Raw genomic sequence first — 25,120 nt, 5'->3', positions numbered from 1 at the left:
ATTGATGATTTATTGATTTATTTAAAACATTAAAATAATGGAAATTCTTTGTCAATGAAATAAGAATTCACAGGTAATGGATATCATACTCAGATGTTTGGAGATGCCGCAGATGCATGCAGTTTGTTGAATGTGAAACAGCCTTGAGGACACCATTACCTGACGACTAACGGTGGCCTACAATGTCCCCAGTACATGCACAGCACTGCCGAAACGGCTCACAGCTGTGGAATAGGAACACAATGAAACAATGATCTGAATTCTACACAGAGGTGACGTGGAAAGAACAGTAATGGCTGACTGAGAACTATGTCTTTTTCAGAGTGTGCCACTAACAAGACCTTGGTGAATGAAACCAAGTAAAACAGTGTTAACTAACTTGAGTCTGAGAATTTCAACATATTTTCATATTTCTAAATCACATGACCAAGTACCACATTTTTAGATCCAGATTATTTAAAGGGGTTTGTATTACAAACAGAGCAGTGATGACAAATAACATCTATACAGCAAAGATGTTAATACAGTAATAAAATATATACTATACAGAAATTATTGTCTGATAATTTAAAAAATTAAAAAGTTTAAAATCTTGCATTTATTAATTTATGTTTGGCAGATATTTTATTTTTAACCTTCTAATCTTAAACAATACTACCCTGTCATATCTAAGGCACTGCAACACATTCTGTGAACTTCACACTCATTTATGTCATACTAATAACTCTGTGTTCAGAAGACCAGTATTCAACTGTATTGGGGATCAAGCAAATTACAATAGTAAGAATGTACTGTGAAGTACCTGAGAGCCCTCATGGAAATGAAACGTGCTACCTTACCGTTATTTTTTTCAGACAAACTGAATGGTCAGACTGCAGTCATATCTGCAGGCAGCAAAAGTATTTTAACATTTGATTAACACAACTGCAACTACAGCCCTTATGTTTTTTTATTGGTTTTATCACTGATAGCTCTCTGCTTTCATCTTGATGTTCTGTAATTAGCATATGGAGCTGCAGACTGTATAAAGGTTTGTGCTTGGTCTGCTTTTAAAATATTCCTTCACAGTACAGTAAAATTGTCTGCATATTTTTTAATGAAAAGCTATGAAATTATAGGATCATGGGAATAAAACAAAGATAATATGAGACTTATTGTCACTCAAATTCCCACACAGTTACAAACCATGGTCCACCTTCATGACTGTAACATCTTTACAAAAAAACACAAGTGAATTTCAAACAAAAAATAAGAGCACTGTATATTAATATATAAATTGATGGATGTAAATTCACTTTTTATTTTGTGAAAAAAGACAGTCTTACAAAAATCTTTATTTCAGAGGTTTGCTGAGGTTTGAATATCCAGCTCCCACACATGTCATGAGCACCTTCTCCCCACCTTTCTGTTCTTCTTCCTGCTTTTGGGTTTCAATTTTGAACATAATTTGAAAGAAGTCTCTTATATGACGCAGAAACTCTATCCTGTAAAGAAGAACAGCAAAGCAATGAGTGTAAGAGTGATATGCAGTTCTGTATTCTCAAAAAATATAGCCTGAATTTCTAAGAGCAGATTTTACAATTTACTACAGTATATAAAATAATGCATATACTTTCAGCCTTTATGAATGTACTACTGGATGAAGGCCCTTCTCTCTTTAGGTATTCAAGTATACATGCATAACTACTTGTATTTCTAGGTAAAAGAACAGTTTCTTTATAATAACACTCCAGACTGCACATGCTTTATGAATCACCACTTTACATCCATGGCTTTTTGAGCAGCTGTCAGGCGGTGAACTTGAGACAGTGTGCAGAAATAGCCTAACCACTGAGAACAAAGGAATTACTATTTCTGCGACATACCAATGTTTAGTCATATTAAATTTCTCATCAACCAAAAGCACCTTGTATACTCTTGTACCCCCTGGTGGTCAGCTGTAATATAAAATATTCAATACAAACTGTTCAGTTACTGAGAATAAAAAGAATTGTAATAAATATTTTTTTACCAACTGAAATAATGACCGTAGAAAAACTTCTCATTGTTGTTCTGTGAAAAAGTACAAAGTCTATATAACAAATTCTGGCCCGGAATGTAGTCTTGAGCTCAGAAAATGCTTTTTCAATATCTCAGTTGCCAACACCATATACATTTTAAAAAGTGGAGTCAACTGTCCACACAACATATTAATATTGTGAATAGTGGACACAGACCCAACACACTGATCTCTGACAGTCAGCCTACTTTGAGGTCTCTAAACCCTTGCTAGTAGCACATACTGTCCAAGGGTATACTTTACACTATGTTTTCACAGGCAAAAAATGAACAGAAAAATTAAACTTGAATATATTAAAACTATGTGGATGTCAACTTTCATAACGACATTTTACATATAAGATGTTTGCAGGAACATTTGAACATTTCAAAATTTTCACACAGTAGGTCTAGCATCACAGGTATTCTTCTATTTGCAACCAATTATAACCTTAGAAACAAGTAGCTTTACCTTTTATTCAAACAGTTCAACAAGGTTATTATGATATGGAATGAAAACCTCATGCACTGGTATTGTGTATTGCCTACCGCTTGTATATGCAATGAACAGCAGAGTTCTGCCTAAGTGTTCCTGAGTTACTGAAGGCTCCATATACTTTGATATTAAGCACCTGATTGAAGCAACCTTGTCCTATTCTTGTAAAAACTACTATAGCATTAATAAATTAATAAAAGTAGAATTTTAAATTAAGACTTGTAATAAAAAAAGTAGAACTAGCATTTACTATTTGAGCTGGTGCTGTGATAAATAGTGGCTTCCTGACCTTTGGTGCAGTGCCCAGGTAAGTCACTCTAAACTGGCATAAGCAGTAACTCAGGGAGTAACATGCCAGGACACACTGTACACAACAGCTCAAAGGTTGCAGTGTTGCATGAGCAGACTTGTGAACAAAAGGAAACGAAAAAGAAAATAAAATCCTAACCTTGTATTTAACTCAACCAAGAAAAGTTGTAAGCATTGTATTTCCTCCTTTATATAAATCTAAGAACCACTAAAGTTAGTATCTTCACATTTCTGAAAGCAAGAGTTTACACTTACTTCATGACAAGGTTAAAGGAAAATAAAAAAATAGTTTTGTTCCAGGGTAAAATACTGCATTTACCTTTGGAAGCATAATGCACAATTCTCTCCTGTTGGATTTTTTGACATTTTGACAATGTCCTGTTGACATTTTCTATATGTCATCTTATTTATTAAGGTGTTCTGGGCAAAGTGTAAACAGTGATATGTACTCGCTGAAATATTTTATGCAGCTCAGTGAATGGCTACACTAAAACTAGTCCCTAAGAATGACCTCACATTCCTCAACATATTGCTGAACAGCACTAAGTGAAACAAACATATCACATTTCATTCATTTCAGTAGGTAGATCAATATTAAATAGGTAATGGATTTCCATGCACACTGAAGCTTCAGAAATAAATCCCAGAATAGTTCTGCTGACAATGGCTGAGCAGGATCTTTGTGATGGCACTGCCAATCTTCAGTTATCATAGTACTGTACTTTTGAAGTACACAGCACCGGTACCATGATAACTGAAAATGGACAGTTCACTTCTTTCAGATTCTCAATTGTGGAATCTCCATTTCTGTTCAGTACTTCTTACCCGAAAGTAGCCTGTCAGGACAAAACTGAAGACCCTCTCTCACAGCTCTATCCAAAAACAACTATTATGGCAGACACATCATTAAAACATGTTATAAAATGGCAAATGTGCATTAAAAAGATCTAAGTGGGTTTTTCAGTGGCTTTAATAAAGACACAGTGATTGACTTCTACAAGACTAGCAACTTCTAGTTCATTTCACAGAGCAACTTTGACTGGGCCCTTTTGGGCAGGGACACAAAAATGGCATACGTGTCTAATCTGGTGACATTTCAGAATGTAAGCAGGGCTAAGGCTAAGTTCAGTCATAGGGTTGGAAGACCACTGAGGAAATGTACATTCAGTGAAGCAGTACAGCAGTAAGATAATATGCTATCCCAGAATTGGCCAACCATGTTAACAGGGGAAACTGCACTGAAGGAGATGTTATCATTTGTATGACATTAAAACAAGGCTCTTTTGACTACATGGCAATTGAAGATTCCATGGTTATGCCTGGAAGACTAGGGATATTAACAACAGTGTCCTGGCAAAAGTTTGCTTGATCTAGCTAGCCTACATTTCCTCTTTATCAAACCGAAGTTTTTTCTCTTCCTCATCTGCTGTGTAGAGGACCTTATTATAAACTGCAATATAATTGTGGTGGATGAACTCCAATATGTAAAACTATTTGTGATCATTTGAAATGATTTCCATTTGTTTCACGTTTATGTTTAAAATTAAGCACTGTATTTGCATTGGAAATAATTGAAAGGGGGGTGATCTAACATCAGATGGTTTGATGTTGAGATGAGAGACTAGGTAGGAAAGATGATTGCCTCCCTGGCCTGTGTCCCCTTTGTCTCCAAAAGAGGGAAGGCTGTTGTCCTATCCAAGGTAGCATCCCCAATGTTTTGTGGAAATAGGTGATGTAGGTGGGTGGGCAATAAAATCCCTTATTAAACCTGGTGTGTTCAAACTGGAAAAGGTTGGGAAAAAACAATAAAAAACAATGGAAGGTGTTGAAAATAAAACCAGTACTTAATGACACATACATCTTACATGTGTATGTTTTTGCTAAATAACAGTGTAACCTCTTTTGAACTTAAATACTTTTGTTATAAATATAACAAAACTTCATACCAATATAAATTTTATAATATTTTTATTTGTTGCACAACTCTTACGTGCATGCATTCCTTTTCAAAGATTTGTGACAACTGTGTACTTTGCAGCTAGAGAGATAAGCATAAAGACAGCCGAGTTACAGTAAATCGCTCCAAATCTACACTAAAGACTAATTAAGCAATTATCTGTGTGGAGCTTGCATGGTCTCCTCACATTTGTGCAGGTTTCCTCCGGGTACTCTGGTTCCTCCCACTGTCTAAAGACATAATGGTTGGTAAATTGGCTTCTGGGAAAATTTGCCCAAGGTGTGAGTGTGTCAGTGTCTGTGAGTTAGCAACGTGATAAACTGGCATCCCATCTAGGGTGTATCCTGCCCTGCGGCTATTGCTTGACAGGATAGGCTCCAGCTCCCCCACAATCCTGTATTAAATAAAGCAGTCAGAAAATACATGGGATGGATTTACTATTCATGGATTTTTTTCCTTCAAAAAATGAACTCTGCTTGGTATTGCTATGGTTTTATAGAAAAAAACAACAACTCACGTGTATGGAGAGAGAGGTCCTAGCAAAGCTTTAGAAACATCTTGCTGTCCTAAAGTCATGTACAGCAACACCAGACTCTGATTGATTGAATCCACACATCCTCCCTGAAAACAATAGCATGAAGTTAAAAATCAATTTAAGATTTTGATTGAAATTTCTTCCAATTACAACAGGATCAAATTTTAGGAAATGAGCAACAAACTACCACAGACATTAAACTATCATGTTCTCCTAAAATAAGAACATGAAAGGTTTGTAAAAAAGCTTTTCTTAGCAAAATAACTGTCATTATGAAAAAAGCGGCCTCTGCTTTTTTGTTGTTCCTATGCATATGTTTGTTAGTTTGTTACCAAAAAAACAATTCCAATACTGAAAACTGAAATGTTACTTACAACATCCTACCACAGTACTAACGCAGTTACTCAGGACAGGAAACATCCAACGAAGTCCTGTGGGAGCTATTACCTCTAGACATTAAATTCTTCCCACCTTCTACAGATCACCAGTATTTAAAAGTGGATGCTGAGGGGATTCACTGGGCTTTTGAGTTGAAAATTTCTATAACGACAGTTTCTACTGCACACTTCACATAAAAAATGAAACATGAAACCTCCTGAGCTCCATTATAACTTCCAGAAAACATCCCAAATTTTCTCTAACATAACGGTCAACATAACGTAAAAAAAGTCCCTAAAAGAAAAACCAGCCAGGACAGCTAAGAAATGAATCAGACCTTCTAACATGACAGCTCAAGGTCAATTTTCATAAAAAGCTTATTTTAGCTACAAAGCAATATTCTATTTGATATTGAGAATAATTGTAATGTTGATGGTACTGAAGGTCTGTAAATATGTGCTTGCATAAAGAAATTATTTGTAACCTAACACAAGCAGATGATGTGCATGCAGCATAGTGAAACAACTAAGGCAGTTCAAATATGTATTCCTACAAAACATTTCTTTCTGGGTACTCTGCTTTGCTGCTTCCACTACAATTAAAAATAGAATGACAAATTCACTGTTACTAAAACGTACTGCATAAGTTACAACTATAGTAATATCAACACTGTCACCTCATTTATGACTCAGGGACTATAACTTAAGTTTTATTGTAGGAATGTTGCTGATGATCAACGCCAATTTTTACGAATTCAATAACTGAAATGACAGTTCTGAAATTCACAGTTTGTCTACAGATAAACATGATTTGTACCAGCAGCATGAAATGCAATTCATATAGGTGCATCTTAGCACACAACTTTGAGGATAACAGGATGTCAAAAATATTCTAACTACAAACCATTAAAGAATAAAAAGCCTAGTATAAAGTATTTTAACAAGCTTTAAGTCTTAATAGTTCCACGATGTGCATTTTGTCAAACAAATTCAGGTTTGTCTTAAGTGTACTTTCCATATGAAATTCAGGGAAGACCGTTATACAGTACAAACATATCAGCAAGTTACAGCACAGACTTTAAAAGCATTTAGACAGTGAAAAAATGAAAAAGCAAACAACTGATTTAAATATCAATATTCATTCTAATTTAACAGCATTCAGGAGTATTATATTGGTCATTCTGACAGGATGTTGTATTGGTTTAATTTTTAGACTGTTTTACATTGCATGATCCTGGATTACATAAAGGCTTATCTAAACTGGAGTAATGATTACATGATAAAACATCTCTTTCAAGTCAGTGCCCGTTATAAAACTGCTTCTAAAAATTACATACAAATGTCAAGAAAATCTGCACCAGTGCAGTTTAAGTTCAACAGAATCAATCCTAATAAATTTAGTTTTTCTTTAATCAACAGTTCAATCAGTTTTATATGTGAATCCTATATAATTTCAAAGACTTTGGCACTAATCATTTATTGTCCCATTTACAACTCTGTACTGATTTATGCATATTTCTAAATCATTTACAAATGAGAGAAATTAGTCAACCTTTAAAATTCAGAATTTTCTTACATGCTACTATGTGCTTCTAATGTATTTCAGGAGGCACCAGAACCATGAGTGAATGTTTATAGAGATTACATTAGGCAGCTGAACATTAAAGAAAGTGTAAAGGTGTCTGAAAGAGGAGGTCTACAATCAACAGTTTAATAAACTATTTTAATGAATTCACAGATTAGGGTAATAGGACCATTAGGCATTCCAAACCTGCTTTTTGTGTATCTTTAGATATTTGTTTTCTTGTTGAAAAAATTACTGTAAAAGATTATTTTTTAAAGATATGAATACATTAAAAACACAAATTGGGTGAATACAGTATCAATTATTGAAAACAAAATAATTCATTTTTCCTTTTGGGTATATTTTTTCTTGGATGAAAATGTATTCTAATATATTCTAATGGACCACACAGTGCAGGACACAAAATGTTTTATTGGAACAAACATTATATAAACATACATAAAATTATCCAGCCAGCAGCCATATCACTCTGCAATTCACAACTAGCAGCCCACTGAAGCTAAGCAGGTGTGAGCCTGGTCAGTATCTGGATGGGAAAAGTCCTGGGAAAAAACTAAGGTTGCTCCTGCAAGAGGTGTTAGTGGGGCCAGCTGGGGGCACTTGCCCTGCAGTCTATGTGGGTCCTAATGCCCCAGTATAGTGAAAGGGACACTATACTGTAAGAAGGCGGCGTCCTTCAGATGAGACAAAAACCGAGGTCCTGACTCTCTGTGGTCATTAAAAATCCCAGGGTGTTTCTCAAAAAGAGTAGGGGTGTAACCCCGGCGTCCTGCCCAAAATTCCCATTAGCCTTTACTAACCATGGCCTCCTAATAATCCCCATCTATGAATTAGTTTAATTACTCTGCTCTCCTCTCCACTGATAGCTGATGTGTGGCGAGCGTTCTGGTGCACTAATGATTTATGTCTTATTATACCAATGCAATTACACACACAAGCAATATAAACATTCATACATTTTATTTCTGATTTTGGAATAACCAGAATAATGGATGATGTGCCTTAAATATGAGAATTTAGGATCATTTCCCATTTTAATTGCAGTCTCTCTGTAATATGAGCTGGTCATGTGCTTCCCAAATACATTAGTACAGAAATATCCAATAAATTTCTGCCTTTTCATTTTATGATTAAGGACGTTAGTAATTAGAATTAATAATAATAAAAATGTAAGTTTTATTATAATATATTTCTACATTGTACTAGTCAACTCAACCCTACCACCATACAGGGAAAAAAAATGTTAAGAGCATATTTTGAATAGTTATTTCATTATTAAAGTTAAAATATACAAAATGAATCTAAATTCACAAAAAACCTGAACATGCATCAAAAAAGTGTGAGAAGTTTTCTTCTATGGCCGCTCCAAAACTGAAGTTACAAAGTAGATTTCACGATAGCCAACAGGAGGAACAAATAATCACAAACTTTTATTCACATCACAAAAACAGAAACAATAATTGGTTTGAATTAAAAAGTTACTTAGGTATGAAATTCTAACAGATTTCTCCCAATTATGAGCAAAACCAAACAGTATTTACTCTTTTTATAGATTTCTGAAAAAGTGCTTAATGGGCACATTTACCCTATTTTTTTTTTACATTACTTGTGAAAAGGACCAGACCTTCTCTGAAACAGAAGGAACTTTATAACACCTAACAGAAGTGAAAACATGGGCATCATTTTATTTCTGTTTAAGAAAAGATCCTAATGACAACTAGCAAAAAATATGGCTCAAATACAACACAAACTATAGGGTTCGAAGTATAACAGTGAAAGACTGAAGAAATGGGCATTATTCTAAGAATACAGATTTACTATTATTAAGCAATCCTGTAACTGTGTTATAAAACTTACAGTTGTCATAAAATTCAGTACATTCATTATTCAACATATTTCAGGACGTTTTACTTACTTAAGACTAAGTGTAGCCCTAAATTGATATTAAAGGTACTAGTACTTAAAAAAGCATGAATTCAGATCCTGCCGCCAGCTTGAGCTACATTGGTGGGCTAACCAAAGATTTTAAGTAACTATAAACAATTAAGGTCTTCAGGCTATAAAGAAGTTTAGAATTTTCATAAGCACCATAACATAATTCAAACACCAAAACACACTAGCAGTGGACGATGTTGTGGATTTAAGCTATGCTGCTATCATAGCTGTGAGTAAAAACAAATACCTACTAAAAAAAGAGTGATTTATGAGAAAAGGTTTTCTCACATTACCCTCTCTCGCAAGTTCTCCCGATATTCATCGTCAGGAGTGCAAATTATATCCGAAGACGTCACTCGTAAGAACCACACACTGTGATCCATGGGCTGCATTCGGCTTGATTTGATTTACAGAGTAAAACTACAATGGTCATGCTCAATAACACCGCTACCAAATTGTCCACAGTAGAATTCTGTGCTTTTTCTAAGTATAAGAAGAACATAAAAAACTGCGTGGCTGCCATTTTTTTTACATGTTTTGAGGTTATGACAGTATCAACTAATGAAATAGTTTTAGCTATTCAATTAGATACAATGTAATAAAATGCCATATATAACATACAGCACTGCATAAGAACTTGAGAGAGGAAGAGCAAAGGTGAAAATAATATAATGAGCACAACACCATACATATGATTCTTTTCAAGAGGTTAAAACAAAAAGAATAGATACTGTTATGAATATAATCTTTCCATCCTACGAGCAAGGGGCTCATTTCAACATTTATTGAAATTTTATAAAGGCATCTTTAGTACTTACACTCTGACTTTGTGGACTCCACAGACTCATCTTTGTAGATCCTGTTTACTAGTTTCTATTTGTTGCTGCTACTGATTAACCACAAATCAAACTCCAAAATGGGTATACTAACAAAGGGATGGCATTGCTGGTATCCCATTTTAATAATTAACAATTCCTGGCTTGTTTTCTTTTTCATTCCTCACCTTCAAACCAAGGAGAAATGTTGGTCACCACTGCTGGTATACAGAGCACAAAATAATATTCAGCATTCAAAAGAAACATTTGTTGTTGTTTTTTTCCTAAAGCTAATAAGATTCACATGGTTTTTCAAAGAATGGCGCTCTGGGATAAGTACAGTACGAACGGGGAGCCTGTGGCTAATTACGTCTAAATCTTCTGAGGAAAATATAATTTTGGCCACAAATCAAAGGGAGAAATATTGGAGCCCTACTTATTTCTCCAAGAAGAGTAGTTTCTATACAACACACCTAAGACCCAAGAATTACAGGATTCTGTAATTAACTAGAAAACCGCTGTAAGCAATTTCTCCGTCTTATAGACTATCCTACTCAGATTTGAGAAGCTGGTATTGATAGGAATAATTCAGTGGAAAAGTGGATAGCTGCTTTACATTGTGCTGATGGATCTCTTATCTCAAGAATGATCAATGCCCTGTAATTGTGGCAGGGGAAACTGGTATATAGAGACAATCTTTCAGATGAAAAACTACAACTATGTCTATTCCTGGTTCTGGTAATGAAAGATCACAATGCTCTACTTCAGTAGTTCTAAAACATTCTTGGACCAAGTACCACCCCTGATCAAACCAAAGCATCCAAGTACGACCTACAAGTCATCTTCTTATAGGAACCCCAGAAAATCTCAATGGCCAACATGAGTTCACATGCGCACACACACTCACAAACACATACAATAAATATTATAATAAACTTTATTTGATATAGCGCTTTTAAAGGTGGCTCAAAGTGCTTTACAGAATGACAAAAGGAACAACAACAATTAAAAATAAGCAATAAAAAGCACCATTTCAGTGAGAGGGGTGAGCCTGTTTAGTCAAGCAAAGCAGATGTGAATTCATTGGTCGAGCCTTGATACAATTCACAACAGAGTCTAACAGATTTTAAGAAGTCAGGCATTTTCTTGATGGCCAAGGCCTCGCGATGGATGCTGCAGTTCATATCTGGAGCAACCTCTCTAATATGTGCAACTACATCGCTGTTTCGGCTTGTCATCGCTCTAGTACTGTCTGTACAAACTCTGATGCATTTTATCCAGTCGATGCCATTCTCTTCGATAAATTCATTTAGAAGCTGAAATATGTGCTCTCCTGTAGTTCCTGTTGGTAGCGGCTTACAGAACAGAAAGTCCTCAAACTCGTATCAAACGTAAACGTGCAAATTGGCCAAATTAACGACATTTATAGACTCTTACTTTTGACATCATCCGCCATATCAATAATTCTATGAGTGACTGTCTTTCGGAGGGGGCAGCAGGTCAAGCTGTTCAGCAGCTTTTTCTCCACACATGTAGTGTGGGGCTTACCTGCTTTAGCAATCCGAAAGCTTGCATTTTTCCCCGTTTCCATTTCAGGAGTTTGTCGCAGAAGTTAAAAGAAGTTTTTATTTCATGCGCATGGGAGCGAAACACAGAGACGCTCCGTGTATTTTTCTCAAAATAACCTAGAACAGTTCTTAAATATTTTTCTGTTATCTATCACGTTTTCCTGTGCTCACAAGATTGCCAGCATTCGTAGTACGTATTTCTGTGCTTTCCTGTGCCAACAAGCATTGTTCCAAAATCACGCACATTCTACTATCTCCCTATTTGCTGGGGATAACTTTTTTTTAAATACAATTGGTCACTTGTGTTTGTAGCAGGCATTCCTATAGAATGGTTTAGAACTACATTGTAGCTCGTGTGTCCACTCAAGTATTAGCATGCGCTGTATCGTAGTACGTAGGCTGCGTATTCGACACAAACTAATTTTATTAAAATAGAAAATATGAAAACTCGTCCCAATTTTTCAGTGCACACAACAAAGTTCCGGGGTCATATGGCGTACCGCCTGGTGGCACTCCACGTACCACAACTGGTACGCGTACCACAGTTTGAGAACCACTGCTCTACTTAAATCAGTAGGGATATTGAACTACAATCCAGAATTTCTCTTTACATGAACATACATACTCAATTTCTAACTTCTCCAAATAAATGACAACCATTTTATGAGCAAAGAAAGCACAATATATATTGCTCCACAAGATTAGCTTTGATAAGTAAAAAGAAAAAAATACCTCATATATAAATAGATTGCATCATCACAAGGAACAATGTCTGGTTATCTTATGTGACTGAATACTTCAAAACTTGCTCTTAAATGTTTACAAGTAGCACCAGTCTCCTCACAACATTTCAAAGTCTGGTCAAGTAAACTTAATCAAGCATAGACCAGAACACAACAAAATTATTTTCAATGGCGTGCTATAGTGATATGCTATTATTAGATATCTCTGTGCTGTACAAGAAAGAAAATCAAATTATATTAATGTGTCATCTGTAATACACACTGCAGACTCTGCAATCACAATTAAGCAGGTAAAAAATTTCATTTGATGACAAACACCAAGTTAAGGTTAAGGGTTAAAGTCCTTTACTAGCAAACAGGATAACAGGGTCAGAGATTCCAGTGTCTGTAAAAATTAGCAAGCTGAGATTACTCCTCCCTGAAAATAGTGCTAGTTCACTATGCTACACCAAGCTTCACTATCACAGACATCCATTTTTTCCATCTGTGTGGACTGGAGAAACTGTAATAAAGATCCCCAGCTAATATATCCAGAGAACTAACTACTGCTTACTGTTCCCTATACACCGAGTTACAGAGCTCAGGTTAATAAATGTATCATCCTGCCTATTATATAAATTAAGACGCGCATTAGGGCTATAAGATTTCAATTTGTGGAAACTGCTTGCCAACCATGAAAGAACTTTGTAATCCAGAGAACTGTCTTAGAAGTCTTTCTCACTCCCCCCATCCCCATCAAGCACCTGTTCTCTGTACTGAACCTAAATACTGAAAAAGCAAGTACGAGTAATAGATCTAAACTTATTACCAAAACCTTGGGTCTGGTCACAAGAGATGCATTATAATTTCTGGTAATTCCCTACAGTTTAAACTGTAAGTAGTGCTTACATTTGTGAAACCACTAGAAATGTATAAATGGGATCCAACTGACTTTTTCAATACTTTTGTCAAGAACCTTAATAATCTTGTGATTTCATCATGCATGTCTAACATGTTTTTCACAAACTCCTTACCCAACTATATGTGAAATAATTAGAACATGAAATGGCAGAAAGTTCATTGCTTTCATTCAAAATAGTGGACTAAGTCATGATCTGTTACTTACCTCACTGAAGTCTGTTTGTACAACATAGAATTCACAACCCACACTTTATACAAAATCCAAAAGTCCATGGTGCACAGGATACAGTTTTTCCTTTTAATCCCCCCCATTTCTTTTTTACCTCTTTCTTAAAGGTAAAGCACAAACTAAAGTTCAAACTAAGTCTGTGCTGTGGTGCTTTACTTTAGTTTACTGCTTAAAGCCTGCAATACAAACCCTAAACTACTGTTGTTCAACACTGAACTGCATTTCCACTAACAGGTTTATTAGCTATTATAAATATGAACACTTGCACAATCTGTTATTTGCTTTTTGCATTCATTATTTAGGAAGATATGTAGAATTTAGTTTTCACTTTGACATTACAGTCTTTTGTGTATATCAACAGCAAAAAAATCCCACATTATGATTCCATATTGTAACAATAAAATGTGAAAAAGTCCAAGGGCTGATAAGGAACCCTTACTGCATATCCATACATATCTCTTCCATTTATTGCTAATTTTGTCTTTTCCAGGCTTTATTATAGTGATGTAGTGCTTGCTGGTGAACTCAAACATGCAGTTATGTTAAAAATTCAGCTGCACAGATTTTATCCAAAACCAGAATTGAAGAGCACATGACCACTGTTTTAACTTTCTTGCCCTGAAAGGGTTTCAGAAAAGAATTCAACATACAATTCAATAATTTTTAAAGGCTTGAATATCTTGGATCCTAACTATATCTGTAAACTACTAACCTACTATACACATCACTTAGGAGTCTTTAGATTCTAGACATCTTTTAGTTCCCAAAACAAGGCTCCAAATACTGTGACACTGTGCTTTCTGTTCTGTTGTTCCAAGACTGTGGAACGATCTCCCAGATTTGATCAGATCTAGCAAATAAATGAGCACTTTCAAACCTTAAAATGTATTTCCATATTAAGCTATTATTTTTTTAATGTAAAATTTCATATACTATACTTGTCTTTGGTTTACTGTACAATTCTTGGAGATGTACGCTGAAAAGCACTGTATAAAATAATGATTATAAACTTCATGTTGTAATAGAAATATTGGTCAGGTAATTCATATTTTTTCAAATATTTAACATATAAATGCATATAAAACATATTCATTGCTTCAATAATTTGGTTTATAACTTCATAAATCCACATTTATAACATCTTAAGAATATACAATTTGCAATACCTACAGGCAGGGCTACATAGCCTTTAAAAAGTACTGTAAAAGTTATTTAAACTGAAAAAATAAAAATCGCTAGAGTTGGTTAAAATTCAAACTAAATGTTATTGGATTTTGAGTTGACATTAAAAAAACTCTGAAGACTAAACTGTAGATCAGAGAAAACGGTTGTCATGGACAAACTGTTCAACACACATTCTCAAGCTTTTTTGTTTTTAACGGGTCAAAAAAACAGACTCTGATTGCCTGTTTCAAAAGTCATCATATACGCACATGACATTATCACATGTTATTCCCTACACGCTAGCTTAATTTAACAATAAACAACAGCAGCAGCAAAGAGCGAGCAAGTATGGTACATAACCACAAATCACTGGCTTGTAACCAAGAGCAGGGAACACAAAAAGACATACAGGACCTGCAAACTGAACATTGGTGCTCAAGCCAACAAATACATTTTCATCGACAAGGATGTTTCTGATGGAGCATGTACAGTGCCTTGCAAAAGTATTCACACCCATCAAACTATGTCAAATTTTAATTAATACAATGATTAATACACTTCAAAAGAATAGTTTTAGATCAAAACTTGAATGCCCAAAATGAACTGTATGGGGGTAGAATAAGTTATCAATTAAGGAAATAATAAGAATTAGGTGTTAAAATTAGGCAGATCTCTGCGGGGTTGAGTTTATTAAGGCCCCAACTATGTAAAGATCACGGTGAATTTGGTTTACTACGTACCAAGTAGGTGTGTGGAAACCACTTATGTCATAATCTAAGGAAATGTCAGAGGACGTCAGAAAATGAAGCTCATCAGTTCAGAAATGGTTATAATGATGACTGACATTCTACAAACAGAGAACGCTCATGACCTCAAATTATTCTACCCAGAAGTGGTCTTACCAAAATCTCTCTAAGAACAAACCAGAAATTCATCAAGGAAGCTATAAAGAGTCACAGAATAACATTAATGGAGCTGTAACCCTTGGTTAATGCAATTGTTCACAACGAAAATTACTGAACAAGAATGGTGCTCATGGAAGCATAGCAAGGAGAACAACACTGCTCTCAAAAAAAGAACGTTGCCGCCTGTCTGAAATTTGCAAAATAGCAAGACGATGACCCACAAGACTTCTTAAACAACGTTCTCTGGAAAGATGAGTCAAAGTTAGAACTCTGTGACCTCAAACAGAAACATTTTCCATCAATTCATTTTAGGACCACTTCCAATTCAGGGTCACAGGGGATATGGAGCCTATCTCAGAAACAAAGGGCACAAGGCAGCGTACATCCGGATAGGATGCCAGTCCATCGGAGGGCAGACACAGCCACACATTCACCCCAAGGGTCTATTTTCTAACTTACCATATTTTTTAACTGTAGGAGAAAACCCATAAGAACACAGGGAGAACATACAAATTCCACAAAGATAGCACCGCAGGTCCAGAATTGAAACTGGGGCCTCAGTGCTGAAAGGCAGCAATGTTAATCACTGTGCCACCATTCTTTGTCATACGTGGATATAAAATTTGTATCGCTGAGGATAAATAAATGTTGAAAGATCATCATGTTTAGGTAATTTGTTTCATCAAGTTGACTATCATTAGGACATAGATTAAAAATCTTATAACAGGTTTAAAAAATGTGAAATATGTAAAAAGCCTAAGGGGTTCAGAAACTTTGTCATAGAACTATACATACTCCTCCCTATAAACTCAATATTTATTAGGGTAATTTCAGTCTCTGAAATTGCAATACAAGCCTGCTTTTCAGAGAGTTTGTGCCCTAATGTGGTTCCAGTTGGTGCTTCCAGGTGGGTCTGTCACATGGATTAAAATTATTTTTCATTGCAAGAAACTCCTGAATCTCGCTTATCTTTAATCTACTTGTCATGATTAGGCAAAACACGGACAACCATGTTTTATACCTCTATGATGTTTAGTTTCAGAGAACAGTTTTCAAAATTACTCATTTTTAAAAACAAATTCTATATGGCAGCCAAACTACACGACCTGCCAAAACACTTTCAATTTGATGACAGGACCGAAGATGGTGGTGCGCATGGATGCAGCAGCTAATCTGGGTGTGGTAAAAACGGTGATAAATGTTGTTCCCGTGTTAAATATCCCCTCTAGTCGTAATTTACCAAGAGTCTACGATCATCTGAACCAATTTCTTAATTATTCAACTGGATTTCACAGGAACTGGAAAATAACAACTAAAAAATCTAAACAGCAATTTTGTTGACCTTTAATAAAAATGCCTTTCTTCAAATGTATTCTCCAGCATTGTGAATCCTGTTCCATTAAAAAAAGTGCAATGAGCAAAACAGTAGCAATTAATTGTAAAAACAAGTAGCAAATAAAGTTTAAATTTTAATACTAAGGGATATAGCTTTGGATCAAAACAAAATTTTGACCCAGCTAGAGTCTGATATGGCAAAAATAGAACAGGACAGCAGCTTTTAGTTTACTAGCTTGGAAGACTTCCCTCAAGCACTACAACTCATATCCTACACGGGGAAAAACAATACTAACACTTATGTATACAGCAAGAGCAGGAAGAAAAAGCAGTGTATACCTTGCAAAGAGATTTGTGATAATAGCCATCTTACGAAGACCTTTGGCTAGCGGTTGCCCTGGGAAACTGTCACATTCTCACGAGGGCTCACTGTTTTCCAGGGTATGCTGCTCTGACCAGATCCCATTTTCATGATCCGTATTAATTAGTAGTTTCCTACTTATTTAATGCCTGGTTTTCTATTTAAAGCCGAGGCGCCGCTTTAATGAACACCGTCATTTTTTCATTTCACCCTGGGTTTTCCTCACTGTTAGTACTGCTTTCACTCTCCACATTTCTCCGCTGAGCATTAGTACACTTCACTCTGTACAAAAGTTGCAACCTCAAGCCTGCCCTGCAAACCTGCTCTTCCCCTTTTTTCAGGAGGCTTGATATTCAGTTTCTCCTGTACCCGAGGCTCCCTTTTTTTTCTGACCCACGGGCTGAGCGGCAGTTTTCTACGTCAAGCCTGCAGTCCTCTCTGCACAGCAGTTGTCAGCCTGAAGCCTACCCTGCAAACCTACTTGGTCCCCATTGGCTCCCCGTCTCCCACCGGCGGACCGTGTTTAGCAGCAGTCTCAGTGGCATCAGGCCAGCGCCGTGCTGTGAGCACCAGCGTCAGCTCCTTGCCTGATCTCTGCATCACCCAACGCAGAAGCTTCAGATTCAAGCCCACACTCCATTCCACACTTATTCCTTTCACTAGTCACCATGTCGACACTCGAGCTTGTTCTAGAACGTGCTCAGTAAAGAGTAAACTCAAAGGAAGGTCCTATCTTGATATGATAAAATAATCTAGTCTTCAACAGAGTGGACTGACTATAAGGGGACATAAATCTACAAGGGCATTTAAATCTTTTTACTTCAGTGAAACAAACAATAGGACACAATCAAAATAAGGAAAAGTCCATTAAAAACTAAAAGGGGGAAGAAATTCTTTTCACAAACTATTGTAGGAATACCAGCCACCCTGGTATGACATTACCTACTAAGAATCAAATGAGCTAAAGGGGAAAATTGGTGTTCGCTTTTGCAAGCTTTGCTTTTATGCAAGAAAAGCAAATAATCATTACTTTTAAATATGCTTTATATTTCATTATCCAACTGACTCCCTACAAACTTAAAACAGCCTAAAACAGGCAGAAATGCAAAACATAAAAGCTAATCATCCACTGATTTTGCTTTGTTACTTGTTTTTGTGCTTCAGAGATCTTGGAATTGAAACAGTATGGCATCACATTACTCACTCTGTATATTTCTTCCAAAAGTAGCTTGGCACAGGTCTTTCCTAGTTCTTCTGGGAGGACTGGATCTCCCTGTCCCTGTGGATTGGAAGCCATTTCAGCACTGAGAAAGGTTCCATTTGTGGTCTCTGCTACCAAAGAGAGGCCAAAGCCCGGAGATCTGAAAAGAAGCAAAACATCTAGGTTTAACAGAAAAAATGTTTTCTAGGTGAAACAGCTTTATCAATGACCTAAAAATATGATACTGGCACTTGCAGCAGGATTACTGAACAAAATTGAGGTCCACAGATGCACTGAGCTATTAATCAATGCAGAGAAAAGTGTGCAGTCTACTGGCACATACAGAGGTATTTTAAATTGGCAAACATCCTGAAAATACACACCCTTTGGCCAAACCTGTTAATCTAAAAACCTGTAAAAAGTTAAGCAAAGCAATAGCAATTCATGCTACATTTCAAATAGCTGTGTATTAGGGCAGAAAGAACTCCAGAAGATCAATAACCATACAGTGAAAAGCTACCAGAATTGCTCATCATGCAAACAAAAGTTATGAAAAACAACATTAAACTCACGCACTTCCCAGAACTGGCCCCCTTCATGTGGTCTGTGTAAATGTAAATGTCCGGTATAAACTTGTTTAAGATGCTTCTGGCTGAATCCACAATTCTGTTTGCAATCTGTGGAGAAACTCTAACTGAGTATCTAATCATTCTGTTAAGGAAAAACTTTAACATTTAATAAATACTACTGAAATACATCAAACTTTTCTACAATGCGCCTGATAGTAAAAAAGGAAAGTGTAATCAAGGGCAAGTCCAATGTTATAATAAATCCTAAAGAACACTTTATGAAAGAAGAAGCCCAGGAAAAAAAAAACAGAATTCAAAAGACCAAGCTTTGTGAAGATGTGAAAAACCAGGACCGAAAAATATCCATCCTGGAATGTATATAGATTTTCTATTACTTTGCACAAAGTAAGATAACACAGAAATGTTATTGGAGAGAAAAAACATTGCATTGTATTTGCTGCGTAGTGATATTGTAATTACAAGTGCGACAGAAAAATTTAAGACTTCCCTACTATCTTTGTTTGATAAAGTGAGATATTACAGAATTTCAGAAAAAAAAAAATCTTCCTATTTAGGGTTTGTGAGCTCTATCAGCCCAACCCAATCCGATGATCTCTGCTTCCTTTATATTTATCAACCTATGGAAACAAGTTTCCAAAATATGGCTTTATGCCTCAGCAGCCAACTCTTTTGTAATACTGCTATACTAAGATACAGCTGAAGGACTGTATTGCAAATGGAAGATTAACAGCTCTTCATGCATATTATAATCTTTTGTTGAAGATCATCCATTAGCATTAGCAATTAAAACACATAGTAATAAACAACCATGAATGTGGGCTCCTTGTCTGATGCAATATAAGTAGATGCAGCTGAAACAGGAAAAGGATACGCCATTCCTCGAATTCGCTTGATTTTGCCGGGGTCAGTCAGCTGCACTGGTTTAATACACCTGCGAACGGGGCACGTGAAAAGCACTTCTCCGCCACCCCCTGGAGGCATCCCTCTTTTCACGATCTACACAGGCAAGGAAATGTCCATTAGCAACATGTTAAGCTTTGTAGTGTTTAGGGGAGTTTGGAGCAATGCTATCTGGGAAACATTCTGGTATTACGCAGTTTAGAGGTTTTACTAATTGTACAAAAGGGCCAAACAGCCCTCAGTAGCCTGAAAACTTCTACAAGAAGAAAATCTGTAGTTGTTTTCTATTATATTTTGTATAGGGCTTTTGAAGGTACTGATAATGTGATTGTAAATGTACTATGGTAATGTTTAAAAAAAAAACAATGGTCCAGTTCTATCTTCATCTGTTAACCTTAACATGAGGCTGTGACATCAAAGACATACATCACACAGACATTAAAAATAAACATCTGATGAGAGAAATTTAATCATTTCAACACATTTGCTTTTTAAATGCTTCCATATCACTCTGCAACTCACAACAGGCAACCCACTGAAGCTAAGCAGGTGTGGGCCTGGTCAGTACCTGGATGAGAGACCTCCTGGGAAAAAACTAAGGTTGCTGCTGGAAGAGGTGTTAGTGGGGTCAGCATGGGGCGCTCACCATACGGTCCATGTGGGTCCCAATGCCCACGTGTAGTGACAGGGAGACTATACTGTAAACAGACGCTGTCCTTCGGATGAGAAATAAAACTGAGGTCCTGACTCTCTGTGGTCATTAAAAATCCCAGGGTGTTTCTCAAAAAGAGTAGGGGTGTAACCCCGGCGTAGTGGCCAAATTTGGTATTGGCCCTTCCCAATCATGGCATCCAAATAATCTCCATCTATGAATTGGCTTCATTACTCTGCTCTCCTCCCCAATGATAGCTGATGTGTAGTGAGCGTTATGGTGCACTATGGCTGCCGTTGCATCATCCAGGTGGATGCTGCACATTGGTGGTGGTGGAGGGGAGTCCTCATTACCTATAAAGCGCTTTGAGTGGAGTATCCAGAAAAGCGCTATATAAGTGTAAGCAATACACTTAGTATTTATTAAGCAATTAGTATAATTATTATTATTAAATGGAAAATTTGAAAATAACCAAATGCAAAGCAAAGGCAAACATCTGGGAACACCACAGGCTTTATGCATAAGTTGAATTACTCAGCAAAAAAGTAAAAAATGCATAATGTTGTGGAAATGTGAAACGTTATGCAGCCACATTATCAAAGTCCATAACCTGACATCTTTCAGGAAACAACTGGAAAGCCCCTTGGATCAATTAGATACTAACTAACAAAGAGTAGAGAGGTTACCCTTCTTATCTTCACCACTTCAACTTTTCACGAGAACATAGGCTCAATGCTAGGCATCAGGTGTCCCTAAATAATTTCTCTAAATTTTGCACTATTCAACAAGTGTAAACAGGAAACGTGAATTGTTGTTTACCAAAACCAAGTATGCTGTGATACAGGCAATCTTTTTTTCAGGATTCAATGTAATTCTGACTATAAAATGATTGGTAAGCACAAACATACAATAACATTTAAAAGGCTTAACTATACAAGTAGGCGAATAAAAATTACCTTCAGCTCAAGGCCTTCCCCATCAAGACCAAACTTCTTCATCAGGGGAACTGCAGTGGCTTTGAGGGTGTCAACCTTCAAGTAAGGAGACAATGATGGATTATTAAATGTCTTTGACAGGCTTTTCAGCGACAGATCTTAAAATCCCTTACAAAATGAGTTAACTAACGTATAATGCATAAAGGTGAACTAGAAGAGGGCTCTCTGGGCACACTGACATAAGAATCTTCCACATACCTCACATTGAATATTGTGTCATTTTGGATTGCCACACCACAAAAAGGATATTATAGACAGAGTCCAAAGAAGAGCAATCATAATGATTCTGACTGTCTCAGGATTGTCACATACAGATATGTTAAGGCACTAAATTTCTTCAGTCTACAAGAATGGACATTGAGATGAAAGTACATTATGTCAAACCATAATACTTCTTTGGACATTGAAAGAAAATTAAGAGATGTGACTTCAACTAGAAATGTTTTGTTGTTCTCAAGGCTCTTTGGGTGGTATTTTTTTACAGGAATGCAACAATCCATTTTTATTTTTATGAGTTTAAGGTAAGAGATTGGGCAAATCCTCAGTTAAACATGGCTATCTAACAACCTGCATTTCCATTAACACTGCCAGAATAACCCTGACAGCACACATCTCAGAGGCTAAACCTTCCTTCCTAAATCAGTACTGTCATCTCTGAATTAGTGCTCCAAAATCTAGACTTAAAGACATGGAAAAGAAACCAGTAAATCTGCATTAACAAAGTTCAAATAATACAATAATCTTTGATAAAATAAACCAGAATAACTGCAAGTAGTAAAGCAAACAGAAGGCTTACAGATGGGTCCTTCTGGTCATTAGTGACACCTCTCAGCACAGCCCTGATTGGGTTCTTCATGAAAGGAGCCAGTGCAAGCAGAGCCTCCAGGTAGTAGCCAATGGAGCGCTGGGGATTACAGTCATGCTCTACAGTCCCTCCATATAGCAGCCCTGGCTGATAGAACAGAGCAGTACCTGAAGCAGGAGGACACATGCAAATACAGACAAAAGCATGGATTATTACACTTCAAAATAAACAACTCAATTAAATCTAAGGCTAAAACAAGATTCAAGAGTAATACTTCTTGAAATCATAGCATAACTGACTTGATACTAGATTTGAACAGCAATTTGAACGGTGCACCTCAAAGTGCTTTGAGCCACACAGCCCAGGCTGACACGAAAGCTGCAATGCCAGAAGCTCACTTTCGTCATGAGGAGAACTGAGTGCTCCTGAGAGACCTAGATAACTGTAGCAGACACTTTGCAAATTTGCACAGGAATTCTGACCAGCATGTCACACAGAATATTGCAATTGGCTTTTTACCCAGAAGCATAAAGTCTGATCCTTCAAAAAAGTAATTTTGTGATCTCAGCAGCTGAAAAGATTTCTAGAAAAAAGAAAGACAGCATGGATAGTCCTAAACACTAGTAACTATTTCTGGCCACTACAATTCTCAGATTGTTTTCTGTATTAACTGCTAGTTAAAATAGAATAGTATTTTCTCCTTTGTCAGTAGTGGAATACGAAGGCCCGTTTCTTTTGAGTTCTAATTATTTTCCAGTCTGAGGCAATCTTTCCATTGAGGGCTGCCATGGATCATGTAACTATAGCTCTGTCTGAATCTGTCTGCCTGCTGGCTAAAGCCATAGCTGATGCTATGACACACCCATTCTGGAAAAACAGCACATCACTCACTGCAGAAACTCCTATTCCCAATACACCCTTCCTGTCTGATCATAAAGTTATAAGATATTTTTGACTTATGAATTTCCATGTCGTGATACAGCAAACCACAGCATTGCTGACTCTTTTCCCGTTAATGCATTTCAGTTAATCCTTAATTTTCAGAAACAATTTACTATCTGTCATTAATCATGACATTTAAAAATGTAATCATTAAATCACATTATATTTTAAAGTTAGTTCAAATATATCTCATATGCAGATTACTCAAGATTTATAGTCAAAAGTTATTACAGCACAGAAGTGATAAAATACTACAGAAAAACATTTTCAAATGTTCTGATTTAAAGAAATAACCTGTTTGATTGATTTCTATCCTAGTGCCATTGGTGATCTTGTCCATCAGCCTAATGAAGCTGGCTTCAAAATCTAGAAAACAAAAACTATTATAAGTAGACATACATACCATCAAAAAGCAACGTTTGTCGCAGGCACATAATAGTTTTATAATACTGATATTAGAAATAACCCGAGACTTGTCCTTCAATACTTGATACGACATATGACACAAGATCTTTGATCTAGCATATCTTTTTTCATGTCTTCATAAAGTCCAATACAAGATAAAATACCAATAACGTGAGTGTACATTATTTTTTAAAATATATGATCTTAAGACATTTCTGTCACAGTCATTTCTGAACAGCCTAAGAGAAAACGTCACACATCTGCCAACAAAAATTACCTTCAAATTCTTTGGAATAAGACGTAAAATAAGTTGTGCACTGACATCACATATTTCAGACTGTATTTCAAAAAGGCAAACAAAGTTTTTAGCTTTTGTTAAAGATAATTGAAACTAAAATACTAGAGGAATAGAAAAACGGACGGACATAACAAGCATAATAATACATAATTGTCATTATTTTAAATTTCCCACAAGTAGCACATGGACTGTTCCAGAATTCTTTGCCCAAAAAGCCACACAACCACGTTTTGAGAAACCGAACCGATTTAATTTAGTTTTCTCCACCTTGACTGACTACAAATGTAAATTGCTCGACGTATAACTTCTAAAGAGAAACAAATTTATATTTTGGAACTCTTACAACATTCTACATTTAAATTCAAAATGTAAATCAAATGTATATTTAAAGTGGATTATCTTAACCCGTATACCATTCGCGCAAAGGGGAGCAGAATTAAACATGCGCCACTCATCATACACTCATACACGCAGTAATAATTACGCTGCGAAACATTTAAAAAAATGAAAGCACAATGGCAAAATCAATATTAGTTTTGTCTCTGTTGCAGCGAATGTACACATTCACACATTAACGATAAAATACAAAAAAACGAAATTATTAGATACTGCGTACTATTTTTTAGCAAGACATTCAACAATTATTTTTCAAGATAACTTTTTGCTTTGTTTAAGAAACACACCTCGGAGTCCGGGGTTATCATCTTTATACCGAATGTTTCGTATTTTGACCCGTTTTCCACTGAGCGTTGATAAAACTAGCCTCTGTCTTAAGAAATTACATCCCTCATAAGTGAGACACTGACTCGCCATGTTGTTATTGCTACACATCCATCTGTGTCCACGTGTTTGGGAAGGGAAATCGATCGCAATATATGAGGTCAAAGGTCACATAACTACAGAGAATCGGCTGGGACAAACAATGCGAATACGACCACCCGTTTAAATCGTTTATGAGCTCAAACACGTATGTCGAGTTTGAGTAGTATTTGAGAATAAGATAGTAAGACACGATTGGATTTTATTTCATGTTCTGTGACTCATTATAGTAAAAGATAATGAGGTAATTGTAAATGGCACT

General features: G+C 36.2%; 1 protein-coding gene across 3 annotated transcripts; it reads right to left on the bottom strand.

Annotated features, from left to right (window-relative positions):
- Positions 1-1,272: 1,272 nt before the first annotated feature.
- On the bottom strand, positions 1,273-24,896 carry rcl1 (RNA terminal phosphate cyclase-like 1). Of its 3 annotated transcripts, none has more exons than XM_006627003.3 (9): positions 24,723-24,895; positions 23,631-23,702; positions 22,386-22,561; positions 21,551-21,625; positions 19,914-20,038; positions 19,029-19,154; positions 18,456-18,612; positions 5,317-5,420; positions 1,273-1,484 (listed from the first exon to the last, which is right to left on the bottom strand). In XM_006627003.3, exons 1-9 carry the CDS (start codon positions 24,868-24,870, stop codon positions 1,334-1,336), a joined length of 1,134 nt encoding a protein of 377 aa, XP_006627066.1. In that variant the 5' UTR covers positions 24,871-24,895; the 3' UTR covers positions 1,273-1,333. The 3 variants fall into 3 exon arrangements, with proteins under 3 accessions (XP_006627066.1, XP_015193829.1, XP_015193822.1); XM_015338336.2 differs by lacking the exon at positions 1,273-1,484 and adding an exon at positions 1,507-1,937 and having other exon boundaries at positions 24,723-24,896; XM_015338343.2 differs by lacking the exon at positions 5,317-5,420 and having other exon boundaries at positions 24,723-24,896.
- Positions 24,897-25,120: the final 224 nt, after the last annotated feature.

The sequence above is a fragment of the Lepisosteus oculatus genome, chromosome 3 (assembly GCF_040954835.1).
Source record: "Lepisosteus oculatus isolate fLepOcu1 chromosome 3, fLepOcu1.hap2, whole genome shotgun sequence".
Classification (NCBI taxonomy): Eukaryota; Metazoa; Chordata; class Actinopteri; order Semionotiformes; family Lepisosteidae; genus Lepisosteus; species Lepisosteus oculatus.
The sequence above is the reverse complement of the archived record's forward strand: the minus strand, read 5'-3'. Positions and strand labels throughout refer to the sequence as shown.

Bases quoted from the DNA above. Each gene is read 5' to 3' on its own strand.
- rcl1 (XM_006627003.3), bottom strand. From the start codon at position 24,870: ATGTGTAGCAATAACAACATGGCGAGTCAGTGTCTCACTTATGAGGGA. The intron at 20,039-21,550 runs GTAATTTTTATT...TTGCCTGTGTAG, and splicing joins GGGAAGGCCTTGAGCTGAAG to ATCGTGAAAAGAGGGATGCC. The intron at 19,155-19,913 runs GTATCCTTTTCC...CAGAATGATTAG, and splicing joins AAGCGAATTCGAGGAATGGC to ATACTCAGTTAGAGTTTCTC.